At 31.6% G+C, this 19,028-nt stretch overlaps 1 protein-coding gene and 1 pseudogene across 1 annotated transcript; both read left to right on the top strand.

Moving 5' to 3' along the window:
- Window positions 1-9,052: 9,052 nt before the first annotated feature.
- On the top strand, window positions 9,053-11,071 carry LOC133284382 (endoglucanase 9-like). Its single transcript, XM_061481384.1, has 5 exons — window positions 9,053-9,514; window positions 9,851-10,000; window positions 10,093-10,204; window positions 10,490-10,653; window positions 10,745-11,071. The coding sequence occupies exons 1-5, from the start codon at window positions 9,068-9,070 to the stop codon at window positions 11,069-11,071; spliced, it is 1,200 nt and encodes a 399-aa protein (XP_061337368.1). The 5' UTR covers window positions 9,053-9,067.
- A 4,398-nt stretch (window positions 11,072-15,469) lies between these two features.
- Window positions 15,470-18,552, top strand: LOC133284374 (endoglucanase 9-like; annotated as a pseudogene).
- The last annotated feature ends 476 nt before the right edge of the window (window positions 18,553-19,028 follow it).

Here is a 19,028-nt window from a genome sequence, read left to right as displayed (position 1 = left end):
CACAATAAAATGCTTAACTTACATTACTATATCCAAGACATCAAAGGTTCATCATAATTTCAAATTTTAAAATACTATATTTTCCTACCAAAACATACTCCTAAATTTAATAGCCTACTCATCAAAATACAATCATAGAAATAGAGGTTTATTACCTCCAAAAGCTTATACAAGGTCAAGGAGATAACCTCCAAACAAGTCTCCACCAAAAACTCCCCTTTTTTCACCTTGGATGAATAGTGCACGAAAATGAGATGACAAATATCTCCCTCCACAAACGAAATCAGCTCAAATGGAGGGGTGGAATAGCTTCCTTGGATGATTTCCTATGAGGTTGGTATAATAGGTGGAAGATTTGGTTGTATATTGGAGGAGAAATCAAAGAAACAAGAACCAAAACCCTAGCCCCCTTTCCATTGCTGCAGCTCGGCCCCAAGGAGAGAGAAGAGAGTGTTTTTCTTTGAGTGAATAGTGATCACTTAAGTCACTTATGTTTTATAAGCACATGTGGCTTTTAACCGGATATTTTTCTTTCGCGTATTTTCACTTACTTTGACCCGAGACTAACTTAAAGCTACAAACATATTGTTATTTTTCTAAACTCATTTACATAAATTTTTATTTCCTAAGGAACAATATTCTTAATTTACAGTATAGTTTCTGCACCGTTTTTGACGAAATGCACTGTGAACCACTAACTGTACTTCGTTTACCTCTGAACTTAAGACTTATAAACTTGTAATTTTCTTGGGCCTATTTTGACTTGCTTGGCATATATTGGACTTTCTTATTCTTATTTCATCAATTATTTGTTTTTGGACTCTACCGGTTGCTTAAACAGCGGTACAAAATACCCGGCAAAAAACACTATTCACGAGATTTTCACGGAAAGCGCCAGTCTATACAATTTTTCGTTCTGAACTCATATATAGAGTCAGAATTGTCAAATTATGTCTCCAAAATCATTTTGCTCATTTTAGCTCTACCGGTTAATTCACAAGACTGCAAATTCTCCGGCAGAACGCACTGTTCATAACCTAGTCATGATTACAGTCAAAATACTCAAAATCACTCACTGAATCTAATTATGGCATTTAAATCTTTAAATTAAATCTCTATTAAGATTTACAATTTAGGGTCATTATACCCTTCATATGTGCGGCGAGTGGTGTCACTCCCATGTAATGGTGTATTACATTACGCCAACTTGTGCCCCCCTCGGAAAACTACCTGTCGTTAGTGGGAAAACCCAGAATAGTCGCTACATCTTGTAGCATGATAGTGCACTCTCCAACGGACATATGGAAGGTGTGAGTCTCTGGCCTCCACCTTTCTACCAATTCACTAAGTGCATGGTCAATTTGAATAAAAGATAATAAATAAGGGTATGATGTTATCTGTATCATGTAAAAATAAATGACTAGAATTAAAGAAAAAGTAACACATACCGATAGTCTTCTCATACGAGCAACGTGCCAAAAACCTGCATGCATCATATGCCCCTGCAAGTCCAAGGGAATATGATCTGGGTCTTGCACATCCCCCGAAGATCCTCTGAGGCTCACCTCACTTACGAAATCCTAGAACGTTTGTCATTCCCAACAGCCTGCGAAATGTGTGTTTGCTGCACATCAAGATCAAGTACCCCCCACCTCACTCTTTAGGACCGGGGTCAATATGGGCGCGCTCACGAGCCATTTAACTAATAAAGATTTACAAAATATCATAATTACTATTTTTTAAATACCAACGTTCAGTACATTACTTACTTACCAAATTATAATTTAAAATTTTAAAATTAAAAAAAAAATTACATTATTTAAATTTTACAAAAACTAAATATAACATTAAATTGGTTGATATCCTAATGTTTTAATACCTAAATATCCAATATATAATTCTAAATACTAGGGGTTTAACATTTCTATTTTTGTTGAAGAAAGTTTTTTTCAATCACACTCACATAAAAGTGAATGGATCCCACTAACTTCTTCTATCTCTTCTTTTCAAAATAAGGCTCATTCACTTTTATGTGAGTGTAGCAGAAAATTTGTTTTTACAACAAAAGCAGAAATGTCTTTTCCAAATATTAAACATATAGCATAATAAAAATATTAAAATAATTACATAAATTAAAATCTAACAAACTATACATAAAATAGGCTTATATCCTAATGTTTTATAAATGACATATAAATTAAGGGTTTTATAAGAATTATGTTGTAGAAAAAGTGATTGTGTAATGTTATAGAGATTCGTTTTGCATGCCGTAATTTTCTTTTTTTCTTTTTTCTTCAAAAAGTGTGGGCCACAAAATGTTGTGTGTGTAGGAAAATTTGTTGTGTCATGTTAAATGACAAATGTAAATCCCATAAATTAATTCACAAAATAAATAAATACATTACACACTTACATGTAAAAGTGATTTCCACAAATGTGTGGAGAGAGGTTAGAGAATTTTTTTTTTAGAAAAATTAAAAGCTAGAGAGAGGGATTGGAGAGAGATATTGGATGAAGAGAAAATGAGGGGGAGGGGGTGTTTGGCCGTGTATAGGAGAGAGAAACAACATTAAATGCATGCGGCATTAGCTATGTAGCACCGACACCGATATCGACACGGGACACGTGACACGATACGACACGGGACACGTGACACGACACGACACGATACTCCGACACGTTAATTCTAAAAAATGTTAAATTTTGACACATTAGGACACGTTTTGATATTAAATAATATTTTTAATTTATGTAGTGTATATTATATTTAATATTTAATAATTTAACAAAAAAATGAATCTAAACTTATAATATTCATAATTTTTGCAAAAAAAATAAGATATCTCAAATATTTATATTAAACTCAATAAAATAATAATCGTAATCTAACGAATCTAATTGTTGGAACTAAAAACTCAATGCAACACAACCTTTGAACCTTTTTTTAAATTTCTATAACGCGTGTTGGAGTGTCGGGGAGTGTCGAAGTGTCCGAGAGTGTCGAAAAGTGTCGAATACGACAAATCAGGATTTTTGAAGTGTCGGTTTTTCATAAGACACTAATTTTGTACTTGTCAGGTGCAGGACTGCTTATGTGGGAAAAACCTTCAATACATCCGATGTATGGTGTATTTGGCCAAAAGAAAAAAGTTTTTGGGGACTTATATGGCAATGAAAATAAAGAAAAGGAGTATAATGGAAAGAATATTTCCAAAATTGGAAAAAATGAGTACCCAGTGAGATGCTATGGATGTACTCAAGTTTCTCTCGCTTATGTGGCATGCCAATCTCATACCTAAGATGTGCGAGACTTGCGTGGCATGGAGTAGCGCACGGAAATGGTGCAAGACACTGATCAAGTGTGCGTTTGATTGCATTAATATTTATCCAATCAGTATTAATTGGATAATTCTTTTACCCAACAATCTTACTATGATGTTCTTGACCGTAGTATAAACTAAAAATTTCCTAACAATTTACACATAGTATAAACTATAACTTATTCTTTAAGTCATCAAAAGCAACATTTCAAAGCTTGACTGAAGAAATAAACAGGTTCGTCAAGACTCAAAAACATTTCAGAGCTTAACTAATAGAAAAAATTTGCAAATATGTGATGAAGATGGGACCAAACTATGCAATTGGGACAGTTGGGGCTATATTGCATCTAAGACGGTTGATAAGAGTGTCTTAGACTTGAGATAAGGCCATGTTGTATCTGGGATAAAGACAAGTCGCATTCAATATAAGTCATAATGATCATATAAAGGGAAGAGAAGTCACCACTGGTCATCCTTTTTTTTTTTTTTTCAATTAAGTTTTTATTTGGAAAGAAAAATTTAGGGTGAATGGAGTATTTTTGTTATTTTTATTTTTCATTTCAAGGCTTGAACAAACCACCAACTTAACTGGAATTCATACTATGATTCTATTTCTTGGATTTAAACTAAATTGATGCGCTTCTCTTGAGCAGAATGTTGACAAAATGAATTAACTCCCATGGTTGGTCCTTTAATATTTTCAACATAAAATTAATCCTTTATAATATTAAATAAGCATTATTTAATGTCTAAATTAATATCTTAAGATACATTGAAAAACTTGTTTTGTACTGAATTTTGTGTTCGGGCTTACCACAATTGAAGTACCTTGATATGGCAGTCAAGAGATAGAGATCACAACATATCTCCCAATGTCAATGGATGAAATGATAAAATATCCTCAGTTCCTAAATTAAGGATCAAAACATAAGGAATTACTTCTTAAGTACCTTGATTTCGTGTATCATTAAATAAATATGTAAGTATGTAGTTTTTTTTTTTTTAATAAATCTTAATTTTTTACAACATTATTACTACCTTGTACTTATTTTTGGTCATGACTCATGCCAAGTTCAAGAGAATAATCGTTAACGTAGAAAACTCAAGAAAGCAATCTAGAAAGCCTTTCTTTATGCGTCCCGCGTGCATGACCCTTTGCCCAGACGCATGGTATATATGGATCTCGAATATTCATCTGTCAGAAACAGTCTTAACTTGATTTTTTGTTAGTACCAGAGATATCATTTTCTTCATTATTCATGCACCAATACACAAAAATGTCGTGTGAATGAACAAATTACACACGTTAGCATTCTTTTCTTTCTTTATTGTTTTTCATTTGTTCTTAGAAACTTCAATTGGTAGATGCTCTACTTTAGCCTTCATCATCTTTATTATTATTATTATTTTCCCAATTCCCAAATGTGTATACAATTCTCTTTAATTTTGAGTCTTCCATAAATTAAAAACATTTTTTATTTCCTTAGTTTTTGACACATCTAACTTTGAAAACTACATCAATTTCCTCGAGTACTAAATAACAATGTTAATAAAACTGGACCGAGGCCGAGTCAACCCGGGAACCAATAATTCGGTCATATAATCGATTCGGTTGAAGCAACGGACATACCATGCATTAGAACTGGTGCGACCCGGCCGATTTTAATGAAAACCGATGACCCGGCCCGGTCCCAAAAAGTAAAAAAAAAATCCAAAATTTTAAAATAAAAAAAATCATAAGGATATGTTTAAATATTTTTTTGCTTATTGACTTACATAAGTTATGTACTTACAACACTAATATTATCTCAATTATGCATTATGCAAATTTTTTTGATTTAATTTATAGTTAAGGATGTCGTTTATTGAACCCGGAGCCCTGTATCACAATTATTATATTTTGATCATTTATTGGATAATAATATGTGATTTATTATTTTTATATTAAAATATTTGGAATTTTTATCATATTTTTAGATATTTGAGTATATTTATAATTGTTTAATATAAATTATAAAATTACATATAATTACCGAGTCATGTAGTTGAACCAGTGACCCAATAACTCAGTACCTCGATCGAGTCAATGGCCGGGTCAATTTTAATAACATTGCTAAATAATATTGAGGTTATGGGTCACATAGTACATTTTGAGATTTTGAATTCTCATGCTTTTATTGAATGTCCTACAACTTTATTAACTGAGTTTTTTAAAAAAAGGGAATTATTATTCTTATGTTGTAGGTGATAGGTATCTTATGTCATAGACTCAATATATGTGGACCCCATTGATTTAAAAGAAAAAAGAAAAAAGGAAAAAGCAAGCACGGATATCGAAGGGTCAGTAGGAAAATTTTTCTATCTTATGCTGCATGAGAGTAACTTAACCCTTTAAAAGATAAATAAATAAATAAACTAAACAGTTTTAAATGGTGCAAAGAGGAGATTCAAAGTCTTGGTCCTAAAGCATAGGAAGAAAGAACTTAGAATTTGGGAAATCCCAAGAAAAGCACAACATTTGAAAGCAAAAACGAAGAAAAAGTAATAGATCATATACGTAATAAGGTTGATTAATCCCTTTTATTTTGGAATCACAATTCGGCGCAGTTAGCTTAGCGCAATTCGAGGCCCATTTTATTTTGGTAATAACTCTCAAAATGGCGCCAATTACGCCCCTTCTTTTCATGTCAACTTTGACAAAAAGTGAATAACAATATTAAACCAACCAGAAATACTGGGAATTTTGCACTTTTGGTTTTAAGGGATTGAGTCAATCTTTACAAAACAGTTTCCCTAAACAGGTTTTTAGGGTTCAAATTTTAGCAATTTGAGGACACATGTGTATGTGATGATGGAGCATAAGTTAATCACATAAGGAACATAATGAGAGTATTAGGTCATGTGTGTTTTGAAACTTTGGTAGTAATGGTCCTACAGTGTCATGTGGTCTTATCATGTTAAAGATGTGATATAATTGTTTATCCATCTTTATGTATTTTTTTTTTATGTTAAAGATTGCTAAATGGCATTGGGAGTGATATTTAATTATTTTGTGCATCTAAACAACCACTAATAAATCATGGGAGCAAAAATTAATAGCTGATTTTCATTGTTTCGGGTATCCAAAAGGAAGAAAATAACACCCAAAAGAAATAATAATTAGTTCAGGATATATTTTTAAAGAGAAAAGTTATATTTACAAATTTTTTGTTTATAAACTCTTACAAACTACATTATGTCTTACCGGTCATACATTATACTTAGTGTAATTTGTAAAAAAAGTTTGTAAACGGATCACCCATTTTTAAATTTACAAAATGTTTATTCAATTTTATGTGAAAATTTGGTCATTGAAAACTGATTACCAAACCACAAAAACTATAGACAAAATTGGTGACAACAGAGAGAGTTGTTAGAAGACAGTTTTAAACTTTCTTTTATTTGTAGTAAATGTAATAATTTTTTTCAATCTATTTTCTATTTAAGGACATTTTAATATTAGCAAAGTCCTAAATGAATGGTTAAGGAAGTGTATAAAACAGTATAGTGGGTTTATTTTTTGTTTGTTTAAAAAGCCTTGATTCACGCCACGTGATTGATTCTCCTTTGCTTAGTATAAAAGGGGTAGCATATAACTCATTTGCTACATCCAATAAGTCATAAACAAATTCCAAAGCAAACCCACTTTAGTGCTTTGCTAAGGTAACACAATCAGTGAGAATGGGAACTTCCTTGTCCTCCTTATTCTTGTTCACATTTTTGTTGGTTGGTAATGTCCAATGCAACCCAAACTACAGAGAAGCTTTGACTAAATCCTTATTGTTTTTTCAAGGCCAGAGATCAGGAAGGCTCCCTCCCAACCAGCAAATCACATGGAGATCCAATTCTGGCCTTTTTGATGGTCGTCTAGCCAATGTAATAAACTTTTCCTTTTTGTTATGAATTTACTTTTTTTGTTATGATCTGTTTGATCCTTTAAGCACTACAATTAACATTTTTACTAACATTTATTAGTTCAAAGTAAATGGAATTAGATCCCAAAATTCATGTGCATGAAAAATATTATTGTTGGGAGAATCTCTTTTTTTGGTACAATAGAATAAGAGATGAAAATCTAGCAAAAAAAAAGACAATGAGGGAGCATACCATCTTATATATTTTAATTTGTTATTACTCAGTAGTACATTTCTAATTTGCCTTTCAATAAAGGGTTTCTCCTTGTTGAACGGTAACTCTTTTCCTTTGCTTTGATGCTAGTTTCTTGAGTCTTTGTTTTTTTCCTGAGAAGTTTTTGAGTCTTTGTTTCATCACTGTCATTGTATGTTTTAAAATCAAATATTTTCTTTGATTAAATTTTGGTTAGCATGAATTGGCTTTTTCGCAGGACTGCAGTGACTTAAACATGGAAAATGACTACTAAAACATAATAAGTCAACTGCTATCCATACCCTTTTTCTTTTTTTTGAGTTAACTCATTATTTTTTATTCTTTTAAGCCGGCTATGTGATTAACTCAGAGTACGGGGCGGGTCAAGGATGAAGATGTTTAAACCCCTCTCAAATGTGACATGTGAGAATCGAACCGATATCCTTTCCTTTCCATTTACCTAACTCCCTTACTACCAACTAAGCTACCACCATTTAGTTATTCATCCCTTTTTTTCATAAGCTTTGAAGTGGTTTAGATTTTTTTTAACTATTTTATATATAAAATTCTTAAATTAAAATTATGAAAAAATTATCATTTATTAAATTAAAATTGTTTATCAATATTAAATTAGTTTAATATATAAACAAGAATATATATAGACACCCTTTTCTAGTAACAAAAACTGAATATAAAATCTGTTGAACTACTTCGACTAACATAATAACATACATATATTAATAATTTTTAAAAGAATCAGTAAAAAAATAAAATACAACACCTTAATCCCTAAAATATTTTAATGCTCTTTTGAAATGTTTTCTTTCATTTTTTTTTCTTTTTGGTTAGATTCCGAAAATGCTTTGAAACAATTCTATTTTGTACAATGCCCAAAGATTCCTTTTTGTATACCAAATAAAGACAAAAGTCAAATAAAAAATTGAAGTAAATTGCCTCTTTCTTTTGTCAATCAATTGGAAACATCATCCAATCATTCATCTTCCCTAATTCATGTATTGCGCTGCACGATGCATGATATTGTCTCAATTTTCAATTTCACTATATTTCAGTTTTGTAAGATTCCAATCCTTCCCTAATTATTCTAGTAATAGTGTAACCAAAAAAGTTATAAACAATAATGCATTGGAGAAAATCAATTTCAATTAATTAAATTGTAGATGTACTTCTAAGCAAAATAATAATAATCATCTTATCTCAATTGTTTGTATTATTGAAATTTGTATGATGAATATCGCAATTTGCCTAGTTTCAAATCAGAAAGAATAACTTTCCATGTATAAATTTGGTATGATTTAATTTTCATCATTATGTAATGGTAAAGTCTTTTTGCATTGACTTGGTAATTTTCTTACATAGGTTATCATTCTATTGCACCAACCATGCTTATCACAAATATAGTGATTAAAGTTAAAGACAATAATAAATTACATGATATAAAATCTTTATTAAAAATTGTAACTAACATTACATGGAAATGAAGAAGGAAGTGACTTACAAGTACAAATCCAAACTTTGTCTTGTAGGTGGATTTAAGTGGAGGATACTATGATGCAGGAGACAATGTGAAATTCAATTTTCCAATGGCCTACACCACAACAATGCTATCATGGAGCACAATTGAATATAGCAAGAGAATGGGACCTCAAATCAAAGAAGCAAGAGCTGCAATTCGTTGGGCCACAGATTACCTTTTAAAGTGTGCGAAATCCACACCTGGTAAGCTTTATGTTGGGATTGGAGACCCAAATGTGGACCACAAATGTTGGGAAAGGCCAGAAGATATGGACACTGTAAGAACTGTGTATTGGGTCTCTCCCAATAAACCTGGTTCTGATGTGGCTGGTGAAACTGCTGCTGCACTTGCTGCAGCTTCTATTGTTTTTAGAAAGGTTGACCCAACATACTCTAAGTTGTTGTTGAAGACTGCTCAACAGGTTTATCAATTTGCTTTGCAGTATCAAGGTTCTTACAGTGATTCACTAGGGTCTGCAGTTTGCCCATTTTACTGCTCATATTCTGGTTTTAAGGTAAAGTCAATTTCTAGTTAGTTGCTACGGTTTACCAACTTTTTTGTGCTACTATTAATGTGTTATTTTGATGGGTCAAGTGTGTGTTCTTTTAAAGGACATAAGTTATGTAATTTTAATTTTTAACACTGTATATTACAGATAGTATATAGTTATAATATGAAAAGTTTTTTTTTTCTCTCTCCACGTCAGCTGAAGTGACTGAAGAAAGAAAAAAAAAAAGTAACTTTTCATATTATAATTATGTACTATCCGTAGACCGTAGTACACAGTATTAAAAATTAAAATGACATGGAACCTTTTTTCCCTATTTTGATATGCTTTATATATTTTCAGGATGAGCTATTGTGGGGAGCTGCATGGCTTTTCAGAGCAACAAATGCTGTTTCCTACTATAATTTGGTCAAGTCCTTAGGAGCTGATGATCAACCAGATATCTTCAGCTGGGACAACAAGTATGCTGGTGCACATGTCCTTCTCTCAAGGGTAAATTGCTCATATGCTAGCATTTAAAAATTGGAAGAGTCAATTTTGTTTGTTTGATTCATTGGGTTTCCATTATCCTTTTTAATTGGCAGAGAGCATTGCTGAATGGTGATAAGAACTTTGATCAATACAAACAAGAAGCTGAGAATTTCATGTGCAAGATCTTGCCCAACTCTCCCTATTCAAGTACACAATATACACAAGGTAAAGGCAACATCATTAATTTGAGTTTCCAAAAACAATGTTACTCAAACAAAGTCATGCCTCATGCTTATTAATATTCAATAAAACTCCAACATCTAACCAAATCTTAGTAAATCATACCTTCAAAAGTGCAATTCCCAAGTACTTTTGTCCTACATTTGAACTGTGAAGTAATCTGATTAAGGAATATAATATAGTATTACAAATAATTCCAAGAATGAGGAATGATGCCATGGACATGATAAATATGACAAAAAATTTCATCTTCAATCAATTTATGTGCAGGGGGGCTCATGTTCAAGCTTCCTGCCAGCAACCTTCAGTATGTGACATCTATAACATTCTTACTTACAACCTATTCCAAGTATATGTCAGCTACAAAGAAGACATTTAACTGTGGCAATGTCCTTGTCACTCCAAATACCTTAAGGAGCATTGCAAAAAGACAGGTAAGTCTCATTATTTCAACATTTGTACATTCAATATTCTCTTCTCTTCTGCATATTCCTTTGTTAACAAAATTTATTTGTAAAATTTCAGGTAGACTACATATTAGGAGAAAACCCATTAAGACTGTCTTACATGGTAGGTTATGGTCCAAACTTTCCCAAGAGAATTCACCACAGAGGATCTTCCTTGCCTTCAGTAGTATCTCATCCACAAACCATAGGCTGTGATGGTGGTTTCCAACCATTTTATTATTCAATGAATCCTAATCCTAACATATTGGTTGGAGCCATAGTTGGAGGTCCAAATCAGAATGATGGATTCCCAGATGACCGCAGTGATTATAGTCATTCTGAACCTGCTACTTACATCAATGGTGCTATTGTTGGACCTTTAGCATACTTTGCTGCTATCCATTAATGTTAGCTTTACTTCAATTGTAAGGTTAATTAGGACCTTGTCATCAAGTGTAGATATTCTCTTATCACTACCCCATAAAGGGATGTCTACCAACCCAAAAAAACAGATGGTGGACTGTGAAATTAGCAGTGTTCATTTCTAGTCTTTTGATACAAAAGTGTAACTTTTAATAGTTATTATCCAACATATTTGCTGTGTCCATCATAGCAACCAAAGTTCTACTATGAGACACCCTCATCCATCCCTAGACTATTTTTCTATTTCGTTATCTTTTCCTTGGTAATATCAGAAATGCTAAATGTAGATCCTCTAAAATACAGGATGCAATTTAAGAGACAAAGTTCAAGGTTGAAAACAGTTAATCTTTAAAAAATAAAATAATCAATAAGGTAATGCGCAAGCTAAAATAACCATTAACGGTAAAAGAAATTTAAATTTTCTTAGATACTGACATAACAAATCATGAACTAGTTTTCTCAACAACAATTACCAGAAAAAGTGCACCATGAACCATTAGATTCTACCTTTCTCTTTCAAAACTATTTTATTTTAGTATTTTTAACCTTTTATATTTATTAAATTATTAAAACATATATATATATATATTTTTTATATTTAGGCTTAAACACAGAATAATTTTTTCAAATAAAACTTTCAAACAATTTTCAGTTCAAAAATTCTGCAGTTCTTTAGAATCTCATCCAAAAAACACATTATGATAGCTAGCATGTTGTTTAAACTGGATCACACACACACAACGCAATTGTTTACTTGAGTACTAGAATAATATGAATGTTTATAATCAACTGAAGATAATGAAATATCTGGCCTTACACAAAGTTGTTCTCTTCTGTTTACAACATCTTTTCTTCCGGATTCTCCAATCCCCATAACCTAAAAAAAATGGAGAATAAATACACAATTTGAATCAACACATGAATGATTCCTTATATTCTCAAAATTGTCATGCAAATTCTATAAATCTTTTTTTTTTATTATTATTCAGATTTTGAATGCCTAAGAAATAAAATCCTTTTGGTTATTTTTTTAGATGCAAGTATTTCTAAAATTTGTGTATAGATCATGTATTCAATTTTTAACTAAATTTTCGATTTTCAATCAATATCAACCTGAGTAGGGGGTGTTAACGGGCCGAGCCGAACCGAACTTTGGTCTTAAAAAACTAAGCATGTGTTTAAATATGTCGGTCTTACCAAGTCTGTTACCTGTTATGAATATAATTATCGGCCCGTGACCTGTCTTATTTACAAAAAATAAAAGCCTGATTTAGCCTGTTGGCCTGTTAAAAAAAAAATAAGACAACAAAAATTTATCAAAACAAAATATACAATCAACAACCCTAATAATTCCATAAATATTCATAAATTCAATGTATATCCAAACAGCATAATATAGAACAAAATCATTCAAAAAGCCTGTTTAACTAATAAAATAGGGGTGAAATGGATTGAGAGGAAAGAGAGGGCTACCACAAATAGTATAAAAAATATAAATAAAAATAAAAATTAATATACTAGGACAGTCTGAGAGGCTCCAAGGCCAAGCTTTTGAATCGGAACCTGAGGCCTTTTTACTAAACGAGCTTTTATACAAGTCCAAGCCTAGTTCCAACAACTAATATTAAGCATGTAAGCTCAGGCCTTCACGAGCCGAGCCAAAGGCCCCTGGCTTGTTTATCACCCTTACACCTGAGCCTAAAATGGACACTAAATTTATTTAATGCAGGAGGAATCAAAGGTTAGATGCAAATGAAAGAGTAATCTCAAAATCAAACCTGAAAGATAAACCTTCACTGTTTAGGCTGACCCGAAATATTATTGACACCTCTTTGATCCACTATTTTGCTGACTTTATCAAAGTTCTTGCCTTGCTGGCTCTATCAAAGTTCTTGCCAAATAAGAAATGTGAATTGGGTTTGGACCAAACTAGTGTAGGACAGTGCCTTCACACGAGATATGGTAAGAAAAAATATAAAATAGAACTAAATGAATAGCAAACTCTGTAAATTAATATAAAATAGTTCAACAAATAAGACAAATTAATATATTGTAACCTTTGAAAAAAAAAGTTTGAACACAATGTTTGTTGTAGTATTATCAACTGTTCCATGATCGTCAATATTGGAAATGGAGTTGATGTGTCAACGGATGGGTTTACACTTACACGTTTTTAATGTTTTCTTTTTGTTGTAGTGAACTTCATAACCGATCGAGCAATGAAGTCTAACAATTATCTAGCAGGAAGCTCGTATTTGTACCTTACAAATTAGATTGGCACCACATTTCACAATTCATAGGAAGAAAGAACACATGGGAAATGCGCAGTAGAAAAACAATGATACTATTCCATGTTTTTTCTACAATTTGATTTAATTAATTTTGCCAACAAAATTCCAATCTTAATAATTGTCATTTAAGATGAGCCGCCCAATGTTATCTAAGTTAGGCATTTTGAATCTGCATGCTTCAATATGAGGGGGAGTATTAGAGGAACAAATATTGTTTTGTAAATATTCTGCAAGTAATGTATACGTAATTATAGGAATATAATTAGTTGTCAGCATAATTAGCTAGTATGTTAATATTTTGCATTGAATAGAATTAGTTGTAGCATAATTAGCATATTATTCTACATTGAATAGAATTAGTTGTCAGTGTGATTATAGGATTAGAATGTATGAAAGGCAATTAATAGTTTACATATAAAAATGAAGGGACACTTCTTCCATGTTTTTCTATAATTTAGTTTAATTAATTAACTTGCCAACAAAATTTTCTATAATGTATTTTCTTTCTCCCCCACAGTGTAAGGGCAGTTATTTTGGCATAATTAAACCCGATTAGTTTACATATGAAAATGAAAGGACACTTCTATGTTTTTTTTTTCTATAATTTGGTTTAATTAATTTTGCCAACAAAATTCAATCGCAATAGTTGTCATTTAGATAAGCCACCCATAATGTGTTATCCAAGTTGGGCATTTCGAATTTGCATGCTGCAGCTTGAGGGGGTGTATTAGAGGAACAAACACTATTTTGAAAATATTTTGCATTTAATGTATACGTAATTAGGAATAGAATTAGTTGTCAGCATAATTAGCTAGTATGTTAATATTCTGCATTGAATAGAATTAGTTGTCAATATAGTTAGTTATTACGATAATATTCTGCATTAAATAGACTTAGTTATCAACATAATTATAGGATGAGAAATTATGAAATTCTGTAATATAACTTCATGTGATATAATAGTATCCATTTTTCAATATAGCCTCTTCCACTACACTAATATTTAAAGTAAAAAGAAAAAGAAAAAGCAAGAGATCACATATATGATTATGCTAATTAATCCCTTTTATTTTTGGAACTACAATTCTGCACTGTTTGCTTAGCAAATCTGAGTCCCATTTTTGGTATGACGTCATTCACGCCTCTTCTTTTCAAGTCAATTTTGACCAAAGGAGAATAACAATAAAGCAAGAGAAGAATAGTGGGAACTTTGCACTTTTGGTTTAGGGGATTAAGTCAATTGATACAAACTATTTTCCCAAACAGATATTTGAGGTTTCATTTTTAGCCATTTGAGGAAACTTGTGTGTGTCACATGGAACATAATGAGAGGATTAGGTCATGTGTGTTTTGAAATTTTGATAATAATGATATAATTGTCTCTTTGTGTGTGTATTTTAATTTTTATTTTAAATAATGTTAAACGATATTGGGGATTGGTGTTTCACAATTTTGTGCATCTATACCTCTAATAAATCATGCGACCAAAATTTTAAAGTTGATTTTCCTTGTTTGACCTATGAAAAAGGAAGAAATTAACACAAAAAAGAAAATAATAATTAAACTCCAAAAGATTTTTAAATATAAAAGTTTTTATTCAATTTTCTGTGAAAAATATCTCGTCATAATTAATTACCAAATCATAGAAACCAGGGACAAAATTGGAGGCAACATGTGTTAGCATGAGCTTAACACAATTTATTATGTTTAGATACCAATCAAATCTCATATATTATATTTTTCATGTAATTTTGGTGCAGAGTTTGTGCAAAATTCATTCAACATCATTAGAGAAATCTTAATATAGTATTTTTTTTTCTTATTATTTCTTTTATTATAATCGTATGAGTTATGACTCATTTATTTTTATATGTGATATTTTTTTTTGAATATATTGCAATTATTAATTTTCATGCAAGGACATTTGAATATTATCACAATCAAGAAATGGCTTAATTTAAGCAATGTGATTGATTTTCCTTTTACTGAATGCAAAAGTGCTATATAAGCCATTTGTTTCATCCAATAAGTCATAAAAAAATTTCAAAACAAAACACTTTGGTGCTTCTCCAATTTGAGAACCTTTGAGGATGGGAACTTACTTTTCCTTCTTGTTCATGCTCACATTCTTGTTGGTGGGCAATGTCCAATGCAACCCAAACTACAAAGAAGCTTTGGCTAAATCCTTATTATTTTTTCAAGGCCAGAGATCAGGAAGGCTTCCTCGGGACCAACAAATCACATGGAGATCCAATTCAGGTCTTTCTGATGGTAGCTCAGCCAATGTAAGAAATTTCATGTTTTTTTTTTTCCTTTTTATAAATTTATTTTTTTGTTTGTTCTTTTGAACCTTTAAACACAATATAATTGTCATCTTTAGGGAGGGAGCTTGATGTTGAGATTCATGTGAACAAAATAAAAAAACTGAGGAAGCATATCATTTCTTTGATTTGATGCTAGTTTTTTTGTCTTTAACCTATTTTTTCTCTCTTGAAAAGTTATGTTTTATCACCTTGTATAATCTTAAATCAAATATTTCATAGAGTAAATTTTGGTATAAATAACTGTTTAAAGGGTGCTGATTCAAGTGGTACATACTTGATTCGCTTACTCTCCCCATGATGTAAATATTTTCAACTCGAACAAGATTATTTTCCATGTGGGATATATGTGATTTGTCCAAAAAAATAACTCCGGTATTAATATTTGTCATTGTCTCCATCTTTTACTTTTTTTTAAACCCTAAAGTGGTTCAAATTATTTTTATTATTTTACATATTAAATAATTAAAATTAAATGATCAAATGTTTATTATTTATTAAATTAAAATTTTATATTCACATAATTATTATTTATCAAATAAATAAAATATATAAACATTATAAAAGTTTTTTTACTTGAAATTTAAATACAAAATCGGTTGAACTTCTCCAACCAATATAATAACACACATATATTTATAATTTAAAAGACCTTAAAGTAATGGTATTTGAAATGTTTTCTTTCTTATACAATCATCCCTTCCCTACTTTCAGTATTGTGCTGTACGATGCATCCTATTGTCTCATCTTTCATTTTCTCAATTGTTTGTACTATTTGAGATTTGTATGATTAATATCGCAATTTACCTAATTCCAAATCACAATGAATGACTAATAATTTGCTTCATCATTAACTTTCAATGCATAAACTTTGGTATGACTTAATTTTCATCAATTGTACATATATATATATATATATATAATAATATAACACAATAAATGCATTTTAAAAAATCTACATTAAAAGAGTGGCTTACAAATCCAAAACTTTTGTTTGGCAGGTGGATTTAAGTGGAGGATACTATGATGCAGGAGACAATGTGAAATTCAATTTTCCAATGGCATACACCACAACAATGTTATCATGGAGCACAATTGAATATGGCAAGAGAATGGGACCCCAAATCAAAGAAGCAAGAGCTGCAATTCGTTGGGCCACAGATTACCTCCTAAAGTGTGCTACATCCACTCCTGGTAAGCTTTATGTTGGAGTTGGAGACCCAAATGTGGACCACAAATGTTGGCAAAGGCCAGAGGACATGGACACTGGCAGAACTGTGTATTCGGTATCTCCAAATAACCCTGGTTCAGATGTTGCTGCTGAAACTGCTGCTGCTCTTGCTTCTGCATCTATTGTTTTTAGACATGTTGACCCAACATACTCTAGTTTGTTGGTGAAGTGCCCGAGAAGTTTATGAATTTGCTTTGCAGTATCAAGGTTCTTACAGTGATTCATTAGGATCTGCAGTTTGCCCATTTTACTGCTCATATTCTGGTTTTAAGGTAAAGCCATTTTGTTGTTTGTTGCTACTGTTTACCAACTTTTTTGTGCTACTATTAATGTGTTATTTTAATATGCTTTATGTATTTTCAGGATGAGCTATTGTGGGGAGCTGCATGGCTTTTCAGAGCAACAAATGCTGTTTCCTACTATAATTTGGTCAAGTCCATGGGATCTAATGATCAACCAGATGTCTTCAGCTGGGACAACAAATTTGCTGGTGCATATGTTCTTCTCTCAAGGGTAAGTTGTTCATGTGCCAGCAATGAAAAAATGTGAAGATTAAGCCTGAAGTTTGTTTTAACTCACTGGGTTTCTATTATTCCTTTTAATTGTTACTGCAGAGAGCATTGCTAAACAGTGACAACAACTTTGATCAATTCAAGCAAGAAGCTGAGAATTTCATTTGCAAGATAGTGCCCAACTCTGGCTCTTCAAGTACACAATATACACCAGGTAAAGGGAACATCATGAATTTGAATTTCAAAGATATATACCTCATGATTATTAATATCCAAAATCTACCTAAAACTTAGTGAATCACACGTTCAAAAGTACAATTCTGGATTCTCATGTACTTTTGTTCTACCTTTGAACTTTGAAGTATTCTTATTAAGGGATATTTTACAAATAATTCCAAGAACGGGGAATGATGGCATGGAACTGTTAAATATGACAATTTTTTTCATATTCAGTCAAATATACTTTGAAGGGCTCCGAAAGTATTAAGAAGGACACTATTTTATGCATTACTTCTATTTATGTGCAGGGGGGCTCATGTTCAAGCTTCCTGACAACAACCTTCAGTATGTGACATCTATAACATTCTTACTTACAACCTATTCCAAGTATATGTCAGCTACAAAGCAGACATTTAACTGTGGCAATGTCCTTGTCACTCCAAATACCTTAAGGAGCATTGCAAAAAGACAGGTAACTCTCGTTATTTCAACATTTGTACATTCAATATTCTCTTCTCTTCTGCATATTCATTTGTTAACAAAATTTATTTGTAAAATTTCAGGTAGACTACATATTAGGAGAAAACCCATTAAGACTGTCCTACATGGTAGGTTATGGTCCCAACTTTCCCAAGAAAATTCACCACAGAGGATCTTCCTTGCCTTCAATAGCAACTTATCCACAAACCATAGGCTGTGACGAAGGTTTCCAACCATTTTATTATTCAATGAATCCTAATCCCAACATATTGGTTGGAGCCATAGTTGGAGGTCCAAACCAAAATGATGGATTCACAGATGATCGCAATGATTACAGTCATTCCGAACCTGCAACTTACACCAACGGTGCTATTGTTGGTCCTTTAGCATACTTTGCTGGTATCCGTTAATTTCTGATTGACTTCAATTGCAAGGTTAGGACCTTGTAATAAAATGCAGATATTATCTTAGCAAATGTTGGATTCTGAAGTTAACAGTTTTATTTGTATGTTTTAATAATTATTATCCAACATATTTATTATCTTTTACGCTACTCGGCGCATCATAGCACCCAAAAATCTACTATGAGACTACCTCATCCGTTCCAACAGTCTTTTTATCTTTCTATATGGTAAAGAAATGCTAAATTTAGATCCTTTCAAATACATTATGCATTTTGATAGACTATGTGCAAGGTTTATAGCCATAAATGATTAAGAAAAAAAATTAAAGGTAATTAATGAGCTAAGTAGATAACCGTTAATGGTAAAAGAAATTAAAAGTTTTCTACGAAACAGACATAACAAATCAAGAACTTACGAGAACTCACCACACTAGCTTTTGTCAACAATTACCTAAAAAAAAATATACCATGCATGATTAGATT

This window comes from Gastrolobium bilobum, unplaced genomic scaffold (genome assembly GCF_033153095.1).
Source record: "Gastrolobium bilobum isolate Gb01-03AN ecotype WA unplaced genomic scaffold, APGP_CSIRO_Gbil_v1 utg19213, whole genome shotgun sequence".
In the NCBI taxonomy this organism is placed as follows: domain Eukaryota; kingdom Viridiplantae; phylum Streptophyta; class Magnoliopsida; order Fabales; family Fabaceae; genus Gastrolobium; species Gastrolobium bilobum.
This window is presented reverse-complemented; position numbering and strand designations above follow the sequence as displayed.